This window comes from Cynocephalus volans, chromosome 6 (assembly GCF_027409185.1).
Source record: "Cynocephalus volans isolate mCynVol1 chromosome 6, mCynVol1.pri, whole genome shotgun sequence".
Classification (NCBI taxonomy): Eukaryota; Metazoa; Chordata; class Mammalia; order Dermoptera; family Cynocephalidae; genus Cynocephalus; species Cynocephalus volans.
The window spans coordinates 113219552-113247354 of record NC_084465.1 but is presented as its reverse complement, the minus strand read 5'-3'; the positions used below and the strand labels follow the sequence as shown (position 1 = coordinate 113247354).

General features: G+C 48.5%; 1 protein-coding gene across 2 annotated transcripts; it reads right to left on the bottom strand.

Annotated features, from left to right (window-relative positions):
* Positions 1-49: 49 nt before the first annotated feature.
* Positions 50-27456, bottom strand: ZNF629 (zinc finger protein 629). 2 transcript variants are annotated; one of them, XM_063100123.1, is made up of 4 exons: positions 26896-27456; positions 25656-25922; positions 6021-6128; positions 50-5866 (listed from the first exon to the last, which is right to left on the bottom strand). In XM_063100123.1, the coding sequence occupies exons 3-4, from the start codon at positions 6091-6093 to the stop codon at positions 3333-3335; spliced, it is 2607 nt and encodes an 868-aa protein (XP_062956193.1). In that variant the 5' UTR covers positions 6094-6128; positions 25656-25922; positions 26896-27456; the 3' UTR covers positions 50-3332. The 2 variants fall into 2 exon arrangements, with proteins under 2 accessions (XP_062956193.1, XP_062956191.1); XM_063100121.1 differs by lacking the exons at positions 25656-25922; positions 26896-27456 and adding an exon at positions 8505-8664.
* Between the last annotated feature and the right edge of the window lie 347 nt (positions 27457-27803).

Sequence of the window (27803 nt, the reverse complement as noted above, 5' to 3'; positions counted from 1 at the left end):
AGGGGCTGAAAGGGAAGACAAAGACACCTGGGGAATCTTATTCCCTTTATTCTCTTCAACTAATCAACATGACCACCGGAGACACAACACTGCTATTGACACACAACACTCAAAAGCGGGGCCTCGCTTCACTCCATGGGGACAAGTTGGGTGAGTGGGGCTTTCCTAATGGGGGCAAAGAAGTCTGGGAGCTGCTCATCTCCAGCGTGGTGTCATGGGACCCCACCTCTTGGTTGTGATGGTGTCAAGTTTCCCCACCATTCAGGATTCCTGCCCAGTTCTTTGGAGTTCCCATCTGACCTCCATATCCACAGCAGTTTCAAGTTTCACCCTAAGCTCAGATCAGTTTCTGCTCTCCCTTCTGCTTCCACCAATGACTACCTGACCCCTGTCTGTTGGGTTCCTCCACCGGGGCACTTGTGAGGGGTCTGTGTGAAGTTGGGTAAGAGGGTCTAGCTATGTTACACCTTCCAGACTCAGTTTTGGTGGACAAGTGCCTCAACCCCTGGGCCTTTGCCTGAGCTGGTCGGAGGGACTTTGGATGCTGCCCCCTCCCTGCTTAGTTCTTCCCAAGACATAGCTTGCTCTGGGAGGAAAGCTCCTGGCTAAAGGAGCTTAGGGAGGTGGGCAAGAGAGAACAGCTTACACTCCGGAGGCCTCTGACTCTGCCCGTTTCCTACTATGAAACCCCAGACCCCACCAATCATGTCCACATCCTCCACTCAGTACCAGAGCCAAGACCCTTAGCCCTCACCCTCCCTACAACATGCGAGCATCCTACTACGTATGCTACACCCTAGTCCTCAATAGGCCTACAGTCGGCTTTCAACTACACTGACCACCTCCCCCAGACTGGCCTCTGAGCCCCGAAAGCTGCTCCCCAAGATTCTTCTGGGGACAGATTCCTCAGACCTGTTTCTGGGGGAATCTACTTATAGCTTTACAAAGGGCTTGTCTCAACAACTTAAGTTTCTTTCTGCTACCATCTTAGAGGAGGAAAAGTCTGCTTAGACTTGGAGGATTTCTCTCAGTCTTAGGGGCGTCCCCTTTATCGACATTTCTGCCAACAGAGATTGGCAGGCAGGCTGCTCCCCTCTCAGTAGTGTTTCCCTGCCTGGTGCTTGGATGGGCCAGGGCTTTATGCAGACGTCAGCAAGGTCCTCCCCACAATCATAGAAGACCTGCCTTTCCACTCTCACCAGTGGCCTGGGTTTCTTCTCCCACAATGTTCTACATTTTGATCCTTTTAAATGTGAGCGTCATCCCTTTGGAGGCAGGATAGATGAAGCGTAAAAGATTTTCAACTTTTGAACTTGTAGGTAATGAAATTAGGTCGCTTCCACAGCTTCGCAGGAATCCAGGTCACCCCTATCCTCACCTGGCATCTCAGTCCTGTCACTCCAGGACAGCACATTACTGGTACAGTGAGCACTTCCTTTCTGAACCAGCACTGAGCAGAGTCCTCTCCTTCTTTAAGGCTCTCCAGGGTTAGGGTGTGGGATTCTTGTTACAGATGTTTCTCTCTCGAGTTTTCTCTCTTCAACCATATTATAGGGCAACAGTCTCTCCCCTGCTACACATGCCCAGTCATGTGAGCAGGTTTGGCTGGTTTATGCAAGTGTGTGACAGTGTGGTGTGTGTGATGAGAGGGGCCTGGCAGGGGAACGCTTGTCTTCCTTCCGTTTCCCTCTGAAGGGTTCTGGCTAAGCAGGAGAGAGGAGCTGAGTGGGTGGAATCCATCTCTTCCCAAGGCCAGGATTGGGTCGGGTCATCACAGCCTCAGAGGGCTCCAGGGAGCAGGGAGAGGAAGGGTCAGGTCTCCGTAGATGCTGTAGAGACCTATGTCCAGTCTGTGGGGTGTCTAGACACCCAGCTCTGCATGTGGCCAGGTTCATCCTGCAGGAAGCCTTGCTACCAGCTCAGATGAAGGCTGAGGTTTAAAATCAGGTTGCTGGCTGACCAAAGCTTTCTATTCTGTCCACTTGCTGTCCCTTGTTGCCACCGTGAACCCACACATAGCTCTCACTGACTTGGAGAAGTCTAGGGAGGACAACCACACACAAGCCTTGAGTCTCTGATGGGCTTTATTCTTTGGAGGTCGACTAGCAGCAGTTCTCTCCACTGAGGACAGAATTTGAAGAAACGGGCTGCCACTGCAGCAGGACTGGTGGCAGTTAGATTTCAGGAAAAAGCTCCTGACAGTGAGACCTGAGAATGTGGCAGGAGGCACCCTTTCCCTGGACGCCTCTCAGAGTACAAGTCCCCAGCTTGGCTGGGGAAAGGGTAGTCCTGCCTGGCTCCGGGAGAACCCTGGCGGCCTGAGCTGGGAGTTGCTTGCACTTACAGATTAACAAGCTCCTGGAAGTGGGAGAAACTGGCCTGGAGTTTTTGGTGGGTTTCAACTGAACAGTTTCTCCACCTGGGTTTGCTTCCTTCAAAGAAATCTAACAGAAATCCCCCCACTCTGTCCCCTAACTTTTGTGGTGGTCTTTCAGTATTCTTACATTCAAAAGTTTTTTATGCACCCCAAACTTCAGCCTTTAAAAAGGATTGGCATAATTTTTTTTCATCCCCATTTTTGGGTTCTTTTTGATAAGGGATTCCATGGACCTCTTCCCCTCACACACAATTCAGCTAAGGTTGGCCCCATACCCCAAGGAACCACCAGTGCAATGAGCTGGACTTTCTCTTCCTAGTCTGTGTCTTATCTCCTCTGTGGGTTTGAGCTCCTTGTCATTTATTTTTGTCCTCTTTTTGTTTTCCTTTTCCAGTTCCACCCAGTTCCCACACTACTCCCCAGCTGAGCATCTTCCTCAGTGTTAACTGTCCATGGCTGCTGGGAGAGAGGCTCTCTCCCATCCTCCTGGGGGAGAGAACACTGTGGAACGAGCGGATGGGAGGTGTTTTCTGCACCTTCTGAGGGTCACTCCTCCCAAGTTGATGCCACTGCTGCATTTCCTACACTTCCCCTACAGGATTTTGATACAGTTTTATAGGGTTGTCTAGAGACATATTGGGACCTCATCCTACAATTAATAGGGCTTTTATCCACTATGGTTTATAGGGTTCTGCTACAGACTTAAAGGGCTTTTTTTTCCTACATATTTATAGGGTTTCTAACCCGACAGTTTTTCTCTACTGCCTTATAAGTGGTTCCCACCAACAATTTTATAGGGTTTCTCATCACTGATGGAAAAGCACTTTTTTCCCCAGGGTTCTTTATCCTCCACTTCTCTATAATCTGATAGGGTTGTCCTTTCCCCCACATATTTTTTTGGGTGATCCAGTGTTCCTCTCAGGAGAGAGAGGCCCCTGGTCTCTCCAGACCCATTTCAAAGGGAGACACCTGGGTGACAGCTCCTGTGGAGCAGTAGGGCTGCGACTTCTGTGAAGCCATCTCCACACTCAGGGCACAAATAGGGCTTTTCTTCCAAGAGGGTTTTGGGGCTTTCCCCTTCCTTGTGGCTGCTGCTCCCTGTGGGGGTGGGGGCCTCTCCCTCACCTTCCTGGCTTGTGGACAGGGTGGCTAGCTCTGGAATAGGGTCCTCGCGTCTGGGGGGCTTTTCTTGGGTGTGGGTTTCCTGGTGCCTGGCGAGGGCTAGGCGATCAAGGAAGGAGGCCCCACAATCTGAGCAGCTGTAGGGCCTGGCCCCTAGGGGGCTCCTGAGGTGTTCCAGGAGGACGGAGGAGCTCTTCCCCGGCTCCGGACTCTTTTGGGACTTCCCGCCTGCATGGACTTTCTGGTGCAGCAGCAGCTCAGAGCTGAGGCCAAAGCTTTTTTTGCATTCAGGGCATTTAAAGGGCTTTCCACTTAGGAAGGGACTGGGCCCTGCCCCTTCCCCTAGGCCAATCCTATAATCAGGAAAGAGAAAGGGCTTTTCGTTGCCATGGGTGAGCTGATGTTGGAGGAGCACAGAGCGATCCAGGAAGCTTTCTCCACAGTGGGAACAAATGTAGGACTTGGAAGAGAGCAGCCCCAGCCTTTGGCTGAAGCTCTCCTGACCATCAGGCGTTTTAAAGGGCTGTCCTGGGGGGTCAGCTCTGCCCTCCCCAGCACCTGGGTAGGAATTCCCTCCAAAAGGGAGCCTCGGGGATCGGAACTGAGGAGGTTTGGGGGTTGGGTGTGCGATGAGACCGTCTGCGTTTTTGTAGGGGTTTTCTCCAATATGGATCCTCTGATGCTGCATGAAGATACCCTCATCATTGAAGCCCTTTCCACAGACCAGACACTTGTGTGGTTTGGCTCCGGGTGGCGGGGTCAGCAGGGCGGGATCCCCAAGCCCCAGCAGGGTGTCGCCTTGCACTCTTCGGGCTGGAGTCTTCCCCCGCTCATGGATCACCCGGTGCTGCTCCAGCTCGTGTGCCTCCAGAAAGGCCTTCCCACAGTCCGAGCACACAAAGAGGTTCTCGTCCATGTGGGTGCGGACGTGGGTGATGAGGTTCGAGCTCTGGCTGAAGCTCTTGCCGCACTCAGGGCACTTGTAGGGCTTCTCGCCCGTGTGGGTGCGTCGGTGCTGGATGAGGTGGGAGCTGCGGATGAAGCTCTTGCCGCAGTCGGAGCACTTGTAGGGCTTCTCGCCCGTGTGTATGCGTTGGTGGCGGATGAGGGTGGAGCTCATGATGAAGCTCTTGCCGCAGTCGGCGCAGATATAGGGCCGCTCACCCCGGTGGATACGCTGGTGGTTGATGAGGTTGGAGCTGACGCTGAAGCTCTTGCCGCACTCGGGGCACTTGTAGGGCCGCTCGCCCGTGTGTGTGCGCTGGTGTCGCAGCAGCGTGGCACTCAGGGTGAAAGTCTTGCCGCACACGGGACACTTGAAGGGGTCCTCGCGCAGGTGAGTCCGCTGGTGCTTGATGAGGGTGGAGCTGTGGCCGAAACTCTTGCCGCATTCGAGGCACTCGTAGGGCTTCTCCCCAGTGTGCGTGCGCTGGTGCTGGGTCAGCTCTGAGCTCTGGATGAAGCTCTTGCCGCACTCGGTGCAGCGGTAGGGCTTCTCACCTGCGTGGATCTTCTGGTGCTTGAGGAGGTTGTGGTTCTGGCCGAAGCGCTTGCCGCACTCGGGGCACTTGTAGGGCTTCTCGCCTGTGTGGGTGGCCTGATGCTGAATGAGGTCCGAGCTGCGGTAGAAAGCCCGCCGGCACTCGCCGCACTTGTAGGGCTTCTCGCCCGTGTGCGATCGCTGGTGCTTGATGAGGTTGGTGCTCTGGGTGAAGGCCTTCTCGCACTCGGTGCACTTGTAGGGCTTCTCGCCGGTGTGCGTGCGCTGGTGCTGCACCAGGTTGGAGCTCCAGCTGAAGCACTTGCCGCAGTCGGGGCACTTGTAGGGCTTCTCACCAGTGTGCGTGCGCTGGTGCTGCACCAGGTGCGAGCTCTGCGTGAAGCTCTTGCCGCACTCGGAGCAGGTGTTGGGCCGCTCGCCCGTGTGGATGCGCTGGTGCCGCAGCAGCTTGGACCACTGGCTGAAGCTCTTGCCGCACTCGTTGCAGATGTAGGGCTTCTCGGCGCCGGAGGGGCGGCCCTGCACCAGCTCCCGCAGGCTGGGCTCATTGGTGGGGACCACCGGGGGGCTGTTCCACGTGGTGAGAGTCCCCCACTGCCAACTGGCCTCACAGGCCTTGGTCCAGTCAGATGGGGTAGGGACTACCTCGGGGGCTGGGGGGTCCAGAGGGGTCTGGTGGTCCAAGGGGTTGGAGTGACCCAGTGTGGTTGGGGGGTCCTGGGGGACTGAGGGATCCTGGGAGGGTCTCTCCGGGGGCATCTCTGGTGGGTCCTTGAATTCTGGACTCTGAGCTGGATCTCCCAAGATGATCTCCACCCCAGAACTTTCCTGCTGAGAGCTCTCCTCTTCGTTCCCACTCTCGGCACCTACAGAGAGAAAGGGAGTCTCCAGCCCCCATCTCCTTTCAGAATAGGGGTCTGGTCTCTCTTCCCTCCCCGGGGTTTCCCCCAGAGTCTGGGCCCCTCCCTGAACTGGGGCCACTGTCTTGTCAGGACCACTGTCCCTTCTTGTGCCCCTCACCTCTGTGAGCATCGTTGGGGCTTTGTTCAGGACCCTGCAGATCCGGGCCCCACAGCGCTGTCTCAGGCTCCATCCCAGAGCTCAGCACTGCAGAGGGTTCCAGGGACCCTGGGGAGGGGAGGGGGAAGAGAGAGATAAGCACACAGGGGAGCTGATTTTGCACTTTTCCTTACTCCCTCTGAACTTCACTTTCCCTCTCCCCACCCTTATTCCTCGTTATGTGAACTTCAGTGTCCTACCACCCCATTTTTTCTGGGCACCCATTCTCTCTGTGGCCCCCTTCCCCCGCAGGCCTGGTTCCTGCTCCAGATCTTAAAATCACAACTCAGCAAGTAGGTGAATTTAAGAGTGTAATTAAAAACTCATCAGTCATAACCCTTTGAACCCAGACTGGGGGCTGGAGAGGTTTCTGACACCTACAGGGGAGGGAGGTTCTCACTTCACATCTCTGATGCCCAGAGGCTGGGAAACCTGTTATTTCGCTAATCAGAGGAAGCTCATTAAGACTCTAATTTTCCTTCTTAATGGGGCTACTAATTGAGACCAATAAACTATTACCTTATGAGCCCCAGAGATAACTGAGTCTGCTCAGGAAACTTAAAGGGTTAAAAACAAAAACAAAAAAACTCCTGTTTCCCTAAGGGGCCCTCCAGAAGGAGTGGGGCACTTTGTTGTTATCCAAGCACAGAAAGAGGGTCAGGCCAGAGGTGGGGGAGGGGTGTTTTAAAGCCCCAAGGGTCTTCTGCAGGAGCCACCAGGAGAAGGAAAGAGGGAAATGGAAAGGAAAAGAATGGACAAGTGTGTGGAGGCCAGCTGCAGCAGACACAGTGCCTGCCATGGTGCCCTCATTTCTCTCACCCGATTCTCCCACAACCCCATGAAGAGACCCAGGAATCAGGTTGTCCATTTTGCAGATTAGTAAATCAATGCCCAGGGAGACTTTTTCAAGGTCACAGGTTGGGAAATGCAGGGTTCTGTGTCTGGCATGACCCTGTCTCTCAGAGCATGAGGTGACCTTGGAATCATGTTGTGGGCTGACTCATACTCGTGGGCTGCTGGCAGGAGGCAGGTGACAAGGAAAGCTCAGACAGAGCCTGCTGGCCATGAGAATGGGCTGGAGAAATTCCTGGGACCCAGGGGTTTCCTTGGCTGTAAGAGGGGTTGGACCCAGGGACTAGGCCTGCCAATCTGTCTGTGAGCTCGAAACAGTACTCCCCACCACAGCTTCATTATCCGTCCCCCCTGAGACTCCTACTTTTGTTCTGTTTTGTCAATGTTATAGATATGCCTAGGACAGTGCCTAGCACATAATAGTTGCTCGATAAATTTTGCTGAAGGACTGAAGGATGAGTGAACGAGATGCCCCTTGCTCCTGGAAAACCTGTGTGGTCCAATGCCTTTAAGATCAGTTTGCAAGTTGATGTCAGCAAAGGAACAGTTCGGAGTGCCCCCCCACCCTTTACAACACAGCCAGCTGTCTACTCCAAAGACAGTGAGATGATTCCAGGATGAGAGAACAGGGCAACAGGAACAAAGTGCTAAGAGGACTTCCCACAACCTTTAGACCCTGAAGAGAGCCCCGAGGTGGGGCCTGGGCTTTGGGCGGCCGTGTGGGATGGGCACTGTATGCATAGGGCCCAGGGTGTAAGGGAGGAAAGGGATCCCTGGGAGCGGCCAACTAGCTGAACAAACAGCGACAGAAGAGACTGAAGTTGGATTTTAGGAAGTGCATTCATTTCTGCATCTCTGCATTTCTGCCCCTACTTAGGCTCTGAGAATCTGCCTCCCCATCTGTGTCTTTGGGGAGGTGGAGGCAGGAACTTCCACACCTGTCCACTTGGAGGAGGCCGGGAAGGCCGTCCTGGTGTGTTTGCGGAGGACAGGTAAGACCTTATGTACCTTGATTGTCCCCAAAAATTCAAACTCAGTGGTCCAGGGCAGAGGAAGGGGTTAATGACAAGGCCGACATGGACCATGAAAGTGGGAAGAAAATCGGAGGGAGGCAAGAAGTGCCGGGAGCCGCCCGGCCAGCCTCGGACCTCGGAGGGAGAGGAGGAACGGCCTCTGGGAGAGGTGTGGGGAGCCGCCGGGGTGACCCTGACGTGGAGGCAGCGCCAGGCCAGCGCAAGACTTGCGCTGCCCCCGAGCCGTGACCCTACGGCCGTCTTCCGAGCCGCGCCGGCGTCGCCCCTACCCCCACCGGCCTCCGGGCCCCCCGCCGCGCCGCTCCTTCCAGAACCGCGGCTGGCTGGCGCCGGCCCCGCTGCCGGCGATTCCCTCTTCCCGGCATGCTCACGCCTCCCCTCCCCCACCGCCGACCCTCGCGCCGCTCCCAGAATCCTCCGGCCCCCGCGGCGCCCCCGCCCCCACTGGCCGTGAGGGGGGCGCCGGCCCGCGCCGCCCCCTCCTGTCGCCCATTGTTCCCCGGCGGCCGTCCCGGGCGCTCCGGGCCACCCCCCGGGAACCCAAGCGTCCCCGACTCACGGCTCTGGGGTCTGGGAAAAGCCGGAAGGCGGAATCCAGCCCCGGGGGATTTAACCCCTTGACTGCCCTGCTGCAGGGGGCGGGCTGGACGGCCAGGGATCCGGGGTCCTCCTCAAGGGGTGATTCCAGGCTGAGGACCCGGGGACCAGTTCAGGGTGACTGGGACGGAGCAGGAAGTGACCCCAGCTTCCCGGGCCCCTCTAGCCTGGAGTCAGAGCATCAGCTCTATGGGATTTAACCCCTTGCCTCCCACAGCCTGGGAAAAAGGGGACTGAGGGAGCAGGGAGGTGGCTGAGGCGACACCCCTCTCCCTGCCTCAAGTGGGAGCCGGTGAGATGGGCAGCTGGGGGAACCCAGGTGCCACCGAGGGTCTCCGGATCTCTGGCGGCTCACCATCTCCCAGGAGCTCCGCCAGCGCCTGGCAAGGCCTGTCTCAGCTTTGGCGGCTGCTGGTCCCCTGGGGCCGGCCTTTGTCTGGACTCACCCTGGGATGGGGCTGGGATGCCTGGGTTCTGGGGTAGGAGTAGGGGCTGGCAGGGGGAACACGTAGAGGGAACATCCTACAGACTAAAAATGGCTTAAATGAAATAAATCATGGCAACAAGAGTTTGGGCTGAGGGGACAGGGGCAGCCAGGAAGGATTTGTGGCAGACTGTGTTCTGGCCCCTCTTATCCTATCACCTCCCCTCAGAGGAGAAAACTGAGGCCCATGGTGGCAGGAGAGAAGCCAGTGGGGTCTCTCTGGCCAAGGAGGGTGAGCATCTTTTCCATGAGCTCAAGGGGCACCTGGCTTGCAGCAGGAGAAAGCTTTAAAAACCCGGAAACACTGGTCTCTCAAGGCCCGGGTTATCTGGGCTCCCAGTTTTTACAGCCTTTATCTCATTTCCTCCTCCCCACAATCGGGTGAGGCAGGACTATTATCCCATTTTACAGGTGAGGAAACCAAGGCATGACAAGTGAGGTCATGTTCTTAAGGCCACATTATTCTTTCAGTTCAACACATTTGTACGTTGCAGCCTACTGTTCCTGGGCACCGTGTGAACACAGAGGTGGGGTGACCTCAGAGTTAAACCACAATTGGCCTTTCTACCCTCAAGAAGTTGGATGTTGTATATGGGTTACAGGCACAAAGGAATCCCAGGAGAAGGTGTAAAGGGCTATCTGTCCAGAGACTCCAGAGAGCTAGGGGAGGAAAAAGGGCCAAATGGCAGATATTGCTAAAAAGGATACAGCTCCTTTGGGCCCCATCAGGGGTTCACAGAGTGTGACCACCAGGAGAAGAGGTCCGGCCGGGTCCAGTCTCTGCCCACCTCCCAGTACTGTCTCCTCCACCCGCCTTCCCATCCAGGCCCAGCTCCATCTTGTCTCTGGCTCCCACCACCTTTGCCCCCTCACTCTTACCTCAGGGCCCCTCCTGGTCCCCCTTACCCTGCTCTGTTTCTTACAGCCTGTAACAGAATATGTGCTTGTAATCTGTCTCTCCCTGCCCTGCCACACACCGTACCTGCCTGTGCACACGTGTGCTAATGTCAGCTCTGCCTGGGCAGGGGCTTTGTCTCTTGTATTCACTGCTCTATGCCCAGTGCCTGCAACAGTGACTGGCACGTAGTAGGTGCTCAATTTGCTGACGAGGCTGCAAAGGCCTGGCCCTGGGGTGGCGACATACTCTGGGGGTTCACAGAAGTGTTTAGTTTGGCTTTACACAGTTTTCGTTTTCTTGCTTGCTTTTTAAATTATTTGCCACACTTAAAAATCAGTATATTTCAATAGAGATAAAAAAGAAAAAGAACAAAACAAAAAATCAGTACATTTCACATAAAAGTCCGAATTTCCTGCTTCTTTGGAAAATCCAAAGATGTGGCAACATGACCCAACTTTTCATGTCAATGACTGGCTGTAGCTGGGTAGGAGCTTGCTTTTCTATAGGGGCACCAACTTCCCAGTTTGTCACAGTCCCTATCACTCCTGTAGTGTCCTCAACGTTGAGGTTGAGAGGTGGTTTCACTGTATTAATGGTCCTTCACTACTGACATTCCAACACCCATTTAACTGTAGGTGTTAAGTCTGTACCCCTTTAGTCTGTGGCCCCCAGGTCCAGAGTAATAAGTAAAGGTAATAAGATGATGTCTTCTGAAATAGCCACACTTAGTGAGTACTTATTAAGTGCCAGGCACTGTTCCAAGGGTTTGTATGTAGTAACTCTTTGAACCTTCACAACAACTCCTGACACCAGTATTATTATTTTCCCAAGGATAGACAGGGTAAGTCACCTACACACAGATAGGAAGTGACAGAGCTGGATTTAAACCCAGGCACACTGGCTTCAGATCCACCATGGCTCCTACCCACAACTTGCTGCTCAGATTGGCTTCAGTGTGTCTAGGACCACAGGCACACAGTCTTCTATTCTCTCCTTCATCTTGCTCTGGGAGTCGGAGACAGAGTTGGGAAGTGCAGGATGCCCCCATTTGGGCTGAGCCATTCTCAAGGAACAGTTTGGGTGTCCTGCTCCTAGAGAGACAGAGGCTCTAATCGTGCACAACAGTGCGATGTCCTCCTGCCCACATTCAGCTGGCGTAATGGCCATGAAGGTGACCCTCCTGGCAGGGGACTCTTAGAAGGATGAAGATGATCCCACCTACCCATGCCTTTCATGAACAACCACCGCCATGCTCCTCTTGGTCATGGCTCACCTACCTCCCACGTGGCCTCTTAATGCAGGTGGCCGTGAGAGCAGTGAGGTCCTGGAGGTGGACCCTGGTCCAACCCTAAGCCATCCTCATTGGTGTGCTCTTGGGCAACTGAGATTCTTGGAGATTCCACTTCCTCTTCTTTGGAATGAGGATGAGCCTTGGTACCCAAGGGACAGGAGGGTTAAATGAGATAATGCATGTCTGAGCACTTGGAAAGAATCCGTTCCCTTTCCCAGAAGGAGTTGACCAGCTCTAGCCAGGTCTACCTCACTCTTCCTCATCCAAGTTCACAGATTGGTAGGCAGGAGAGCAAGGAGTCTCAAAACCATGTCCTGAGAACTCAGGCAATGCTTAACCTGTGAGCACTTAGGGGCCCACGATCATGCACTCCAACCCTCTGTTTTATGGATGGGGACACTATAGAGGGCACCACCTGAGGTGCCAGGAGAGCTATCTAACCACAGGCATGAGAGTTAACTAGAGGCTGCATCAGGGAAGGATGGCGCCTCCTTTCCTGGAGACATGCATGCGCACAAGGTGTGCTGGGGGCTGGTTTTTAGGAGTGTGGGACAAGAGCTATGTCCCAGGACCTGGGAGGTCCCTTCCACCTCTGAGAGTTGGGGGATTCTAGGATCAGTCACTCCTCTGCTCAAGAACCTACAGTAGCTCCCTAGAGCTTCTCACACCAAACCCTCCTGATGCCTCCTGGCTACTGCATTTCCTAAGGCTGAGACCTAAGTCTTTCCCTTTCATTCTCTTCCTTAAAAGTCTCCTCCTCCATGTGGTCAATTCCAGATTCCTTAGATGCCAGCTGCCGGCCCTACCCCTTTCCTCACCTTGTTCTTTCTCTGCATTTGCCTAACAGATCTTTCCACTCAGCAGTCATCCCAAATTCACCAGCTCCATTTCCCTATACCATACCTAGTCATCCTGCTCCCCAAGGCCTCGGGGGTGCCCTCTTCTGCACCCCCTCTAACCAGTAGGTCCTCAGACCTATGGGGCACCCTCTTCCATCTGCCCCAGCTCCAGGCTACAGTAGCCATCAGGTCCTCATTCCTACAGTAGTGACTTTCTAATGGGTTGTCCCACCTCCATCCCTCTTCATTTCTCCCCATTGATCGGATGCCCCATGATCTTCCTAAAAGCTTCAGAATATCTCCGTGGTACTCATTAGCAATAGAGGGCTGTTGTTGTTTTTAATTTTTGGAAATTCATAGAATTTTTATATTTTTTAAAAACCATATCTAATTGGATAAATAAATGTATATATTAAGCAAATATGTATATGTTAATTAAAGATAAATGTAAATAAAATAAAGATATGTATACAATTTTGTAACCAAATATTTGCTTAAAGGTGAGATTTGAAATAACTCTAGTCACTTTTCTGGGTCTCAGTTTCCTTATCTGCAAAATGACAGTGTCAGATCAGATGTTCTCTACTCTAAGAGTCTGTGAGTCTGTGAATCATTTTTGTGTATATCTTGACTATTTGGGTGCGATACTAAAGGGCCTGGGGACAGTAGCTGCTTCTGGGGAGGAAGGACTAAAGACCCGGGGTAGGAGGAAGACTTAACTTCGTAACCCTTTGTTCTGCTGAGGATTTCCAATTACAAAAAATATTTTTAAAACGGTAAATATTTGCAGTGTAAGGCTGGGAATGAAGATTGTGAGATTAAAATAACATCTTGATTTCTTTTTCAGGTCTGAACTGATCCAAGTCATGTTAAGACAAAGGTGATTCTTTGCCTGCCCACATTTGACACATGGGAGCAAACTGTCTGGAGAGGTCTTTGATCACCCCTGGGAGCAAATGCTCTATTGCTGCCTAAGAGTAGGGAAGGAAGTTGAAGACAGACAGAGGAGAGTATTATATTTTCACACAGTTAAAATTCTTTAAAAACCCAGTAAGCTTTCCAAACACTTGAAGCCTGATTCTACCACTGGCATACCCCAAGGAACCTAGAATTATGCCTGTAAAACAGTGAAGTCCAAACTCCCAGAGGGCCTGGCCCTATTGGAAAACAACCTTTCTGCCTCCATGCACAATGCTCTTCTAGTAATCCCCACTCTTACATGGTACCAAACACTCCACACCATCCCGCCCCCATCCCAGTAAGGACTGTCTTGCTTCTGGGCCATTAACTGAGCCATGCCTCCCTCCACCTCCTCCAGAACACTTCCCCTTCTCCACTCTACTGAGGCAGGTCTTGTCTGTCTTTCAGGGTCCTGCTCACACGCCAGCCAATTTAAGTCTAGGCCCTGGTAGACTTAATTTATAACTTATAAAGTACGTTCATGCACATTAAGGCATTTGTTTCTCTTGATACCTTTGAGAGGCCAGTATTATCATCCTTTTTTTTTTTTTTTTTTTTTATTGGCAGCTGGCTGGTTATCATCCTCTTTTTACCTGTGAGGAAACAGGACTTCAGATAGGTCAGATATGTTTGAGGTCACAAAGCAACCATAACACCTTGGGATCTGGAGGTCTTTGGATTTCTGACTCTAGGTTTGGGAATTCCCATGTTCAAATTCTAGCCGAATCCTACAGTCCTAACCACAAGGTCTCCTAGATAACTGCTTTTATCTTTGCCATGGTCTGACTGTAGGGATTCTGTTGTACTCACTCTATTTGCCACATTCAGGTTCTCTCTGTACTGTTATTTGATATTTTTCTTCAAATTGCCTCATTTTTCTTAGCTGAAAAAAAAAATCTGTCTGGGAAGGAAACTAAACATCAGTATAATAAATAGAAAATTGCTTGTTATAAATTATAATTATAAAAGTAGATACATTGCAAAATTAACTGATTATATATCAAAGACCTAAATTTAAGACCTAAAACTATAAAACTTTTAGAAGAAAATATAGGAGTAAAATTTCAGGAATTTGGATTTGGCAATGGTTTCTTAGATATGATACAAACATACAAGCAATGAAAGAAAAAAATTGATAAAATGGACTTCATAAAAATTAAAAATATTTGTACATCAAAGGAAATTATCAAGAAAATATAAACAACCCACAGAATGGGAGGAAATATTAGCAAATCATATATCTGACAAGGATCTAGTATACAGAGCGTATAAAGAACTCTTCCAACTGAACAACAAAAAGACAGACAACCCAATTAAAAAATAGGCAAAGGACTTGAATGGACAGTTCTCCAAAGAAGATATATAAATGGCCAACAAGCACATAAAAAGACACATAATGTTATTAATCACTAGAGAAATGCAAATCAAAACCACAATGAGATACCACTTCACACCCATGAGGATGGTTATAATAAGATAAAAAAATGTAAAAACCTGAAAATAACCAGTTTGGGTGAAAATGTGAAGAAACTGGAAACCTCACACATTGCTAGTGGGTATGTAAAATGGTGTGATAGCTATGGAAAACAGTTGAGCATTTGTCAAAAAGTTAAACAAAGAATTATCATACAACCCAGCAATTCCACTCCTAGGTATGCTTGTATACCCAAGAGAAATAAAAATAGACGTTCACATAAAAACTAGTTTATGAAGATTCATAGCAACACTACTCACAGAAGCCCAAAAGTGGAAACAACCTAAATGTCCATCGAGGAAGAGTGTGGATAAATAAAAAAACAGACTGTGGGATATCCTGTATTTTTTTCTAAGTTTTTTTTTTTTTTTTTTTGTCTTTTTTGTGACCGGTAAGGTGATCGCAACCCTTGGCTTGGTGTCGTCCGTACCGTGCTCAGCCAGTGAACGCACTGGCCATCCCTATATAGGATCCGAACCCGCGGCAGGAGCGCCACTGCGCTCCCAGCGCTGCACTCTCCCGAGTGCGTCACGGGGTCAGCCCCTAAGTTTTTTTTTTTTAACACAGTTGTCAGTTTTTGTTGTGTCATTGTCTTTAAAGCCATAGTTTTAATGGCTGCATACAGTTCTTTCCACATATACCACATTCTGCTAAGTCATTTCCCTGTTGTTGAATATTTACAACCACCTCCATTTTTGTGCTTTTAGAAATAAAATTATTTTTTTTCAAAAGATGACTGGTAAGGGGATCTTAACCCTTGGCTTGGTGTTGTCAGCACCACACTCAGCCAGTGAGCTAACAGGCCATCCCTATGTAGGATCCGAACCTGTGGCCTTGGTATTATCAGCACCACACTCTCCCGAGTGAGCCACGGGCCAGCCCTTAGAAATAAAATTTTGATGAGCATCTCTGGAATACGTGTCTTCCAAATTTAAAATATAGTACTAGAAATATAAATATTGGGTTAAATATGAGCATTTCATTGGCTTTGCTGGTGCATAATCTTGTAATTAGCTGACTCTCAATGCAGGACATCTAGCCTATATCTCTCCATCTTGTTTAAAGGATGTGAGGAAAGATTTTATTACATGCCTTGCTCAAATCCATATAAACTTGATCTATACAATTTTCTTGGCCTGTGAACCTATCAATCCTATAACCATAGAAAATAGTTCCTACTTTATAAAGTGGACATGAGGATTGTAATGTGTTGAATTATGTCCCCCTCAAAACTCCCTAAAGCTTGAATTGTGTCCCCCAAGTTTTATGTATTAGAAACTTAGCCCCCACTGTGACTTTTACGAGGGTGGGAAATCCTATTATGGTAATTGAAAGGGGAAACCTTAAAGAGGTGATTGGTTTGAGGACCACACAGTAGTGAATGGATTAAAAATGGTGTCAGGGGCATGGTTCTGAGGGCTTTAAAAGAAGAGGAGGGTTTGTCTCTCTCTCTCTGCTCTCTCTTGCTTCCTCTCGCCATGTGATCTGCTTGTACCCGCTGGTTGCCTGCCACTTTCTGCCATGAGTAGAAGTAGCCTGAGGCCTGCATCAGATGCAGCTGTGCCAGAACTGTAAGACAAATAAACCTCTGTTCTTTATAAATTACCCAGTTTCAGGTATTTCTGTTATAGCAATACAAAAGGGACTAATACAAGGATTAAATATATTAATGCATGCAAGCTCTTAGGTCAGTGTCTGGCATGGAGTGAGTGCTCAGGCCTCATCAGTGACTGTTCTCATACTATATGAGGGGACTTCAAAAAGGTCGTGTTAAAATAGATTTCAAAGATAATACAAATCTTTCCATGAACTTTTTTTTTTCTTTCTGGCACCTAGGCAGTATGCGGACCCAAACCCTTGACCTTAGTGTTTTCAGAATCACACTCCACCAACTGAGCTAATTGGCCAGCCCCTCTATGAGGTGTTTGGAGCACCCTCATATAAAGGACATGAGATTTTTCTGGTACTGCTATTCTTTGTAGACTCCTACAATCACCACTTACCTTATTCAGGTCTTAGGGGTTGAGTTTTATAGTGTTATTATCACTAAACTCATGGCTTCTGACTGCTAAGAGGTTTTTGTTTTGCTTGCTTTGTAGGTTTGTTTATTTTCAAACACAGGTTGTAAGAACTATGAAGTGAGGATGTGCAGCCTTTCTCTAATATATAAAGCTTTGGATATTAAAAAGATACCTCTAAGTGGGTACCATAAAGGAGATGAGGGAGTTGTATTTGTTTCTTTATTTATACCTTGCTTCGTTTCAAAAAGGACTTGAGGCATTTATAGAGCAACATATTACAACAGGTGCCTGGCATCTAGTAAGACTCACAGCCACTAACTGTTGGCCATTGTTAGTGATAGTAGCAGTAGCAATTGACTAAGTAGTATCATTAACAAGATCAAAAAGAAAATAGCAAAGGGAAATTAAGGAGGAAAATGATAACACGAAGCTAGTGTTGGTACACAAAACATATGGTATAAAGTTTTGTTTATACAATTGCTAAAAGTAGGTCACAGATTTGCTGAACTTTGTAGAGGTCCAGGCAAATATTGGTTACATAATTCATGTGAGGCTTGGGGGAAAGTTCTCCTATGGGTCCTCATCAAGGTGCTATTTTGGGGCGGGCAGGTTAGCTTAGTTGGTTAGAGTGCAGCCTTATAACACCAAGGTCACAGGTTCAGATGTGGATCTGAACCAGCCAGCCAGACACACACAAAAATAATAAAAATAAAAAATATGCTACTTTGCGATGCAGATGGTCATGTCCTCAATCTCATGCCCTAGTTTTGGTTGGTCCCAGTCCAACACAGAGGCAAATGGGAAAAGAAGGCCCCAATGGTGTATGATGTAGAGCCCAGTGGCTATATTAGTCCGTTTATGTTGCTTATAAAAAAATGCCTGCAACTGGGTGATTTATAAAGAAAACGAAATTTATTTGCTTACAGTTTCTGAGGCTGGGAAGTCCAAAGTCCTTCTGGTGGTGGCAACAGTGACCCATGGATCTCACATTGCAAGATGGTGGAAGCAGAAAGAGCAGAGAGAGAGAGATAGACTTTCTTCTTCTTTTAAAGCCGTCAGAACCACACCCCTGACCACCATTTTTAATCCATTCACTACTGCACAGTCCTACAATCCAATTACCTCTTCAAGGCTCCACCTTTCAATTACCATAATAGGATTTTCCACCCTCTTAACAGTCACAGTGGGGGTTAAGTTTCTAATACATAAAACTTTGGGGGGACATAATTTGATCCACTACAGCAGCGATAGGTTTGGCAGTCATGCTTTGAAAGCCACTGTTACAGATCACATATACCAGCCTTGGATTATCCCGATCATTTCCATAGAATATTGAATTTTAAGCACTGGTGAACTCTAAGAAAAATTAGCCACAACATGTATCTCTTGGCTTTGTGAGTTTACTAGACAGATACACTATCTCCCCCTTTCCCAGCTCCAGGGCCATTCACAAAGAGTGAAACATGGTGGCCCTAGAAATATCCAACTGGTAAGAAGATGGTTTTTGTTTCATCCTGTAAGGGGGTAGTGCAGTCATGCACCACTTAATGGCGAGGATGTGTTCTGAGAAATGCGTTGTTAGGCGATTGCATCGTGTAAACATCATAGGGTGTACTTACACAAACCTAGATGGTATAGCTTACTACACACCCAGGCTGTACAAGGGTACTTCATAAAGTTTGGGGAAAAATAGAATGAAAAGGTAATACGAATCATTCCATGAATTGTTTGCAGAACCCTTGTATGGTATAGCCTATTGCTCCAAGGCTACAAACCCATACAGCATGTTATTGTACTGAATACCGTAGGCAATCGTAGCAGAATGGTAAGTATTTGTGTATCTAAACATAGAAAAGGTACAATAAAAATACGGTAGTATAATCTTATAGAACCAGCATTGTATATGTGGTCCATCATTGACCTACATGTTAATGTGGTACATGACTGTATTTGGGTTTTGCTGGTTTGCTTCTTTACCTTTGGGAGCTGCCCACTAGTTTTGGAGCAAGCCCCCCTTGGATAGGGGCAATCGACCTATGCTGGCTCCAGGTCATCTGTCGGGTCTTCCCTTTTTCTTGGAGGTGTAGGGGCTGCAACCCCAGAGGGCTTGGATTTGATTTCTTTTCTTCCATTTTAACTAACATCTTTGTGCCAAGCATTTTACGAGTCGTTTTAGTTTTTGCCATCACTCTGGCAGATGGCTATTGCTGCCCCTATTTTATGCTGAAGAAATTGAAATTCAGAGATATAGTAAGTGCCTTGCCCAAGGACTCCCTGCTAGTAAGAGCTGAGATTTCACACAGTCCTGCAGGGCTCAAGGCTTTACTCTGCCCCGCACCATACCATCCTATTCGCAAGTGGTCCATTTGATGGTCTAATTTAGAATTGCCATTGAGTTAAACATCAAGTTTCCTGGCCTTCGGTCTGTAGCAATAATAGCTTTCCCTGATTTTAAAAACTGGGAATTCATTTGTCCACTCCAGTCTTTTGCATCTCTTGGAGGCAGGTGGTTGGAGCGCTTTCTGGCACATTTTCTCATTTTGCTCGTCCAAGTCGGATCAGGAGACATGAATTAATTCAAAGCAGCATGATGCTTTTTTAAAATTTCACACCTCTCATGTTAAGTTTCAATCTCTGCTTACCAGTGTTTGTTATAAAACAGACCTTGTAATGCAAGTAAAAACAACCATGAGTGCTGGCATCACCAAAGTCAAGCGTTTGGATCCCCTTCCCAGTCAGCCACCAAAAAACAAACCAACAAAACCCCCAAACCAAAAAAATCAATAATCATGAGATACCATTTTTGACCTAAGAGGTTATTGGATATAAAGTTTGATTATATACTATGTGGAAAAACAGGTACTTTCAAACATTATTAGTAAGAGCATGCATCTGCACTGCCTCTTTGGAGAAAAATGTGGCTATACTGATCAAAATTCAAAATGCCCACACACACCCTCTGACCCAACAATTCCATTTCTAGATCCTACAGGCATGGCTGAACATGCATACAAAAATGTATGCACAATAACAGTCATCGAAAAGTTTTTATAACAAAAGACTGAAAATTACCTAAAAGTCCGCCATAGGGGAGTTGATTAAATAACTCACAGCTTATCCTATAATGGAATACTCAGCAGCTGTGAAAATAAATGAAGCAGATACGTATGCTCTGACATGAAACATTCTCCAGACTAGGTTATTATGTGAAAAAACCCAGGGGAAAAGCAAGTATCTACAGTGTTCTATCATTTTTGTAATTTCTAGATGATGTTTGCATAGACTATCTCTAGAAGACACAAGAAACTGGTAACGGTGTTCAGCTCAGGAGAGGGAATGGGATGGGGGTGGGCAGAGGCAGAAGGGAGACTTGCTTTTCACACTTACCTTTTTATATACTCTGAATTTTTTTAAACCATGTGAATTTTTTTTTCTAAAATATAAAAGCAAAGTGAAAGAAAAAATGTGAAAGAAACCTTATTAGAAAACATACCCTGTATTGTATGGGTATGGGCATGATTCTCCTTGCTGGGGAAAGTGGGCATGGTCTTTAAACCCAGTTATGTTCCCCTCCGTGCCCACGGGTACATTCTGTGGGACGCTCATGGCTCTGGCCATGTACTCCAAAAAGAACCTGAAGCTCGCAGCCAGCAGGCAAGGGATGTGAGTTCCAGTCCTGACTAAACCATTTACTTCTGAAGTTGTCCTGGGAAAGCCCCACATTGTTCTCAGGGTAGGGGGCAGAGATGACCAGATGGACAGCGTCCCACCCTCTCAAAGCTTAAATCCAGCAGAGGAAGCAGCATGGTTAAGGGCATGCAGGTGAGAAACTCCGCACTTCCCACCCCTCACCCCCACTCTCCTGGGCCTGCCTCTTCAATGACTATCCACCTGCTAAATCCCTAGGGTTCAAACTCTGCAGGAAATGAAAAGAAAGGACAGCCTGACCATGCTCTCTCAGCCTCCACAAACTCTAAGGACCTTTAGTACTAAATGCTGGAGCCAAGCGGAAACTGCCCAGAGGGACCCTGAGCCATCGAAGCAGGAAGAAATGGCTGGTAGGGAATGTCTGCTCTTCCAGCATCTCCACGAGTCGTGTGAAAGGGCAAGCAGGATGGTAATTGTTGTTGCTCATAAAAACATGGTTCTATTTTATCCTCAAACATACACTCAGTACCTTTCTCTCTTTGATTGTCTGCACCTTGTGTCTTTTCCAAGGTCACAAGATCTTCTGTAAGCAAGGTTGGTGTTCAATCTGGGGCAGCACCATTCACAATTTTTTTTTTTTTTTTTTTGCATCTAGCCAGTTTGGGGATCTGAAACCTTGACCTTGGTGTTATCAGCACTGTGCTCTAACCAACTGAACTAACTGGCCAACCCTCACAATCGGTTTTTATACTACTGTAGGAATTAGGTGATTTTGCACAGTGTCCTCAGCTCTAGACTAACTTGATATCCATATCTAGGGAAGCACCATGGGTTTGATGCTTTAGTTTGGAATTCCCAGAAAAACTTTCCCATATCAGAGATGCGGTGTGGAGAAGAGGGAAAGGCATGTACCCTGGAATCAGTTGGCCTTGACTTCCAGACTGTGACATACATTCTTCATCTATAAAATGGAAATTGCCCTGAGGTCTTAGAAAAAAGGTATAGAAGGAACCTAGCTCATAGAAGGTCCTCAATAAAACAGCAGCTCTTACTATCATTTCTATCATGTTCCTAGTCTCATGTCACAAAACTGACCCTCCGGGCTGGCCTGTGGCTCACTCGGGAGAGTGTGGTGCTGATAACACCAAGGCCACGGGTTCGGATCCCTATATAGGGATGGCCGGTTACCTCACTGGGGAGAGCGTGGTGCTGACAACACCAAGTCAAGGGTTAAGATCCCCTTACCGGTCATCTTTAAAAACAAAAGACAAAAAACCTGACCCTCCATTGCTACAACGGTTTTTTTGTAGCAGTAAAAATAATGAAAATAATATCTGCCATTTATTGAGCACTTCTTGTCAGGCGCTCTTCTTAAGCACGTTACATGTTGAATCCTTAACAGCAGCCCTTTGAGATGGATACGATTATTTTACAAATAAGAAAGCAGAGGCTCAGAGAGGTTGAGTAACTTGTCCCAGGAGCTCAGCAACGTGCCGATCGGGGATATGAACCCAGGCAGTCGGGTACTGCCCTGTAGATGGAGGCACAGCACAGAAGACAGACAACGCAGCGCTTCTCAGGGAGAAAGTAAACGAATCCCTCCAGCCATCCTTAGCCTGCTGGAGCAGAAGGGGTTATTCTCACTGAGAGCAGAGCCCGGGGCTCCTAGAGAGGCTGCTCGGGGGCGGGAGGCGCCCGCACTTCCTGCCAGTGTCGGGGATTCCGGGACACCGACGTGCCGGCCCACCTGGGACTATATGGGGGACGGCAGCAGGGGAAGAGGTCCCCGAAAAGCATCCCTGCCCACCTGAGTTCCCAAGAGGGAGGCCCAGGAGCCGGGGAGGGGAGGGCCGGCTCGGGCCGGGCGCGCGGGAGCTGCGGGGAGTTGTGCACGCCGCGTCCCGGAGGGCCCGCCCGGTCCCCTGCGGAGGCCGCTCCCGCCCCCGGCTAGGGAACCGCTCGCTCGCGCTCCCTCCGCAGCTCCGGCCCGGTCGCCTCCTCGCTAGCCCCCAGGTGATAGGCCACTTGCTTATAAAGTCTGAGCAACGCGCTTGTCCAAGGCCACCCGGCCAGCAGCGGAGCCAGGCCTGCGCCCAGGCGACGGGGTTCTGGGCGCATCACCCCCTGCGTGTTGCGGCGACGATCGGATCGCTGGACCGCTTCTCTGCACTCAGAGGGCCCGAGACCCGGGTGGCCGGCTCTTCTCCTGCTGCTGGTTCGCTCTCACTCAGATTGGAATCTCAGTTATCTTTCTCTCCTGCCTTCCTGCCCCTTCCCGCATCCTCTCTGCATCTTCTCCTGACCATACTTTTGGTCTTCGTCTTTTTCATCCGACCTGTCTTTCCAGTCCTACTGCCACCATCTTTCAACCTCACTGTCACAAACCTCTGTCACTGCAGTAACCTGCAATCCAGACGCCTCTCCCTTTACTACATATGCAACTCCACAACCCTCGAAGCAAGCCACTCCCCTGTTCAAAAACAAAACCTTTTAATGATTTCTCACTGTCTATAAGTTCAAGTCAAAACTCCTTAGCTTGGCGTTCAAGGCTATTTGAAACCTGGCTCCAGCCCACCTTTCTAACTTGATCTGTTGGTTCCCTAAGTAGAGGTCACAGACTGGCAGATGCAACTGGAAAATGTGTTTCAATTGGCCAACAGAGTTTCTTTTTAAAATCTGAGCTGATGTTTATTTTTAAATGGGGAGATTTCATTTAAAAAAAAAACAAAACAACCCAGATTTCTAGCTTCTTTTGAAACATCAGTTAGAGCTGGAACCACTTGGCCTATGTTACAACTGCCTTGAGCTAAGGAGCGACTACCCCCTTTAGACTGGTTTGTGTCCCCAGTTTGTCATAGTCCCTACCACTCCCAAGTACCTCCCTGTCTCTGAGCCCAAGGATCAGCTGTCGTGCTTGCACCAATGTTTTTCACGTATAGAGAAATCGTTTTTTAGGACCTGCGTCTCTATCAAAAGTGCCCAAGTGGAAGGCAGAGCAAGAAGGGTGCATACGAGAAAGATAAATGAGAGAGAGTACACACCCAGCCTCCTTAACTCATTTACTTTTCTTGGACCCAGTAGCTATTTGAGTCTTCCACTCAGGCCCTACAGGAACCCTCACATACAGCTAGACTTATTGCCCCACAGCTTCGCAAGTGAACCTGAGGGCCCTATCTTTGTGTCATCTTCTCCGGTGAGTAAATTCTATTCAGCAAGGTCCAGGGCTATTTCTTCTACTCTGTGAAGCCTTCCCTGACAACCAACCATCCAACGAACCAACCAACCAACCATCCATCCATCCATCTCATCCACAGTTTTGGAGACCAGGCACCGGATTTGGTGGGTATGGCCAAACCACCACACCTCCTCTGTGTTTCTATGTTTGTGCCAAAATCAATGTTTTATATAATGTCTTGCAGATGGTAGGTGGTCAATAAATAATCATCAACTGGGTAAATGGCATAGTCATACACGTGTCCTATCTCCCCAGTTAGATTGTAACGCCTTCGTATCTGTCTTTGCACTGCCCTAGTAACTAGCATGGTGTCTGGCATGTAGCAGACATTTGGTGATGTCTGAGGAAATGTGCTGCAAGGAGGTGTCCCAGCCAAGCAATATATACAGAATTTCAGTCCAGTCCCACGGCTGGAAGCAACACTCACCCTGCCCCCAAGCCTTAGTGGTACAGAGGAATGGAGAGGCAGCACCACAGAACAGAGAACAGAAGTCTTACTCAGTCCTGAAAGCTGGGAGCATTTCCCAGACCCCTTGACATGGAGTCTCTGCCCAGGATTCAGCCGAAGCTGTGTTTAGGACTGGGCTGTATCTACGGAACCTTGTGAGCAAAAAACCCAAACTGATTCTGATTCTGAATTCTATACTCTAGAATAATAACAATGGTTAACAGGTACTGAAGTGCTCTCTGAGCCAAGCCCTTGCCAAGTGCTTCATTCATATCATGGCTCTTTCCAGCCTCACCACTGCCGTGGGGTCAATACCATGAGTATGCCCACTTGGCAGATGAGAAGGCTGAGGTCGCAATGCCTGAGCAACTTGCATAAGGCCACAGAGTAACAGGCAGAACCAGGATTTCAAATCCATGTAGGATGATTCCAGGGTGCCTGTGTGAATCACTGGGCTCCTTTAAAACACCTGAGGCTGAAGAGGGACATTGGGCAGGACTCAGAGACTCAGCTGTCATCTTACTCAGGTTCTGGGTTGTGTGCCAAATATTAAACCTAAAGCAAATGCCAACTCCCAACTTCTTTTCACCAGTTTTCTCTAATATCTTTCTTTAACTCCCTCCCTAAAGGATTAAAATATATGTCATCAGAACCAATGATACCATAAAAAGTCCAAAGAGAAAACTTCAGAACTTTATCAAACTGACAGACGATGTAGCTTCAAACTCTTGAATAACATGCCTGTATTCATGGGAAGATATCACAAGAGGGAGAGGTAGCTTCCCAAAGAAAGGACAGAAAGGAAAATAATTATCGAACACTTACTGGGTGCCAGGGACTGACATGTTTTCATATCTTATCTCACTGAATATTTACAAATATGAAAGTATTATAATCCTATTTTACAGAAGATGGAAGTGAAGCTTTAAAAGGTTATGTAATTTTGAAAAGTTGAATGGACACTGAGGGCTAGAGCTTGGATCAGAAGCCAGTCCTGGTAGTCAGAAGGGTGTCTAGCATTCATCCCATTCATGCCCTCTCCTGTGTCTCCATGTGAAATGGTTCAGGCAAAAACTGTTAACAGTTTTTATATAACAGTGAGGTATATAGGTCCATCACTCTCGTCCTTCACTGTCAAATGTCATTCTAGACTTTCTCTCCTTGCCCCCCAGAGTTCTTTTAAAAAGACTGCTTTCTCCCTAGCCTTTTAGCCACAAATCTGTCCGGTTTACAAAACACTCTTTTAACACTTCCCTTCTTTATCAAAAAAGTACCCACATGGTAGATTCATTCACTCATTTAATGGATACGTATTGAGGGCTTACTCTGGGCTCTCCTAGGCACTGTAGATATAGTGTGAACAAAACAGATAAAAATTATAAAACAAAAATTTGGGCCCTTACAGTGGTTAAATTCTACTAAGGAAGATAGATAAAGAAAATAGGGAGAAAAATAAAGCAGGGAAAGGGGAGAGGAAGTGTTAGGGTCAGGGAAGATGGTGACAGTTTGGGTAGGTCAGCCAGGGGAGACTTTTCTGAAAATGTAGACTTTTAGTAAAGACATAAAGGAAGTAGATGTTTAATACCTGACTGCATGAATAAGCTATTAAAATGATGCTCCCTCTAGGAACACCTCCATAAAGAAAACAACCATGAAGAAGGCTACTCAAATACTATATCCCATCCTTAAAGTAGTCCAGAAGGAAAAATAAAATCACAAAAGATTAAGGTTCTTTTCCTTTTCAACATTTCCTTTTGTTCTTTCCAATTTTGCCCTACGGAATTTCTCATTTCTCCAGTCTCCTGCAAGACTCACCTCTATTCTATTCTTCTCCTTTCGATTCTTCCCTTCTCTATCCCAATTCCATCCAGGAACCGAGATGGCAGCCCAGGCAGGTGCGCGGGCGAGCACGGGAACTTGCATGCTTCCTTCAACCACATGGAGCCAGGCAGAGTAGAAGGTAGTGGCCAAGCAGGAGATGGGGACCCTGAAGCGACACACTTGGAGATTCAGGAAACATCTGCAGGGGCCAAAACAGCACCCTAGGTCTCCCAAGAGTGAGAGGATGTAGACACGCAGAAGCTAGGGAAGAAACAGGCACGTGTTGGTTTGATTCGCTTTTGCTTCCTGGGATGCCTCTTTTGATGTAACAGCTTTATTGAGATGTAATTCACATACCATATACATCATCTACTTCAAGTGTACAATTCAATGATTTTTAGTATCACAAAGTTGTACAACTGTCACCATAATCAATTTTAGAATATTTTGATCACCCCAAAGTAAACTCTGCATCTCTTAGCAATCACTTCTTGTTCCCCACCATCCTCAGCCCCCTAGGCAACCACTAATGTCCTTTCTGTCTCTGCAGATTTGCCTAGTCTGGATATTTCATATAAATGACATGGTTGTTTTTGGCTTTAGTTGGCTTTTTTCTATTCTTTTTTTGAAGGTGGATGGGTGACCCCTGAAGATTAGAGGTGGATTTGGAACATTAGAAGGTGAGAAGCTCCTCTGGAGGGGACAAGGGTGACAGAAAGCAAAAGCAGAAAAGGGAGGGAACTTGGTTCTGTTTTATTTTTTATTGCTTTATTTTTGCTTTGCAAGTCACCCCAAACGTAGGCGGGATAGAAATCTTAAGTAAATGAAAGTGGGAAGTGCTACAAATTAAATGGTTTGCTTTTATTTCTGTGGGCAATTTTCTTTCCCTGTTTCTACATATTTATGCCTTCTATTTGCTAACACTTAGTAAAGGAACTGATCACGAAGTCAGAAAACCTGAATCAGTCTTCCTCATATTGTGACTTGGCTCTTCTCAAGGTTTCCTCTTCTGTAAAATTAGGGTGTTAAAATATAGCGGACTTTCCACTATCCTCTCCAGCATCATTTCCTGTGTTGCAGGCAGTCTTTGTTGCCAGTATATGTTCACAGTCCCTATTTTATTTTTAGTTGCCAACTTAGACTTTCCCCTCCTTTCCTAGAACTTCTAGGTACAGAAAGTGAAGGTGGCTGAGAAGATACCAATGTCAAACATTTACAAAGAAACTTTACGCACCTTATCAAGGCTGTTTCATAGATAAGAAGAACTAGAAGGGACCTTAGAGGACATCTAGTTCAATCCCTTCACGGTAAGATGAGGAAACAAGCCCAGAAACAGGACGTGACTTGCCCAAGGCCACCCAACAAGTGAGTGCCAGAGCCAGGATCAGTTCTAGGCTTCCCATGCCTATTCATTTACACTTGACGAGGCCAATGGCCAGAGAAGCCCAGGACTTCCATGAAGAATACAGCCTGTCAGACGGCAGGCTCCTTGGAAATCATCTAGTGAGTCCAGTCTTTCAACAGCGGTTCAGACGAGGGGCCGGCCGTGGGCTGAGGTTTCTCGGAACTCGCTGGACCTGGATCCAGACCTTTAGGCTCCAACTGCAGTCTGAATGAATAACCGGGGAACCTGTGGTGGCAGTAGTCGCCAGGGGCAGAAGCACCTCTCCCTGCGCCGGGCCGGGGCGATCACTCTGGGCGGGACTCCTCAGGTATCCGGGCTACCGGGGTCACCTCCCCGGGAAGAAGCCGCGACCAGGGGGCGCAAGCCGCCCTTGCCTTGTCCTCCTCCGAACGCGGCGGCCCCCGCAGCCAACCGGTTGGGGCGCTGCACGTGCCCGGCCGGGGGCGTGGCCTTACAGCGGCGAGCCTATCCCAGGGAGCATCGTGGTAGGGGCGGGACGTCCGCTTCTCCGCCCCTCCCCTTTGCTCTCGGCGGCGGAAGCTGCGGTGGCCTAGGCAACCGTCCCAGCGGAAACGCCCACCTGGTAAATTGGCTGCGACCCGCCGCTTCTGGCACTGCTTTTAGGAAAGCCAAGGTTGGGGCCGGCCCGTGGCTCACTCGGGAGAGTGCGGTGCTGATAACACCAAGGCCCCGGGTTCGGATCCCATATAGGGATGACCGGTTAGCTCACTGGCTGA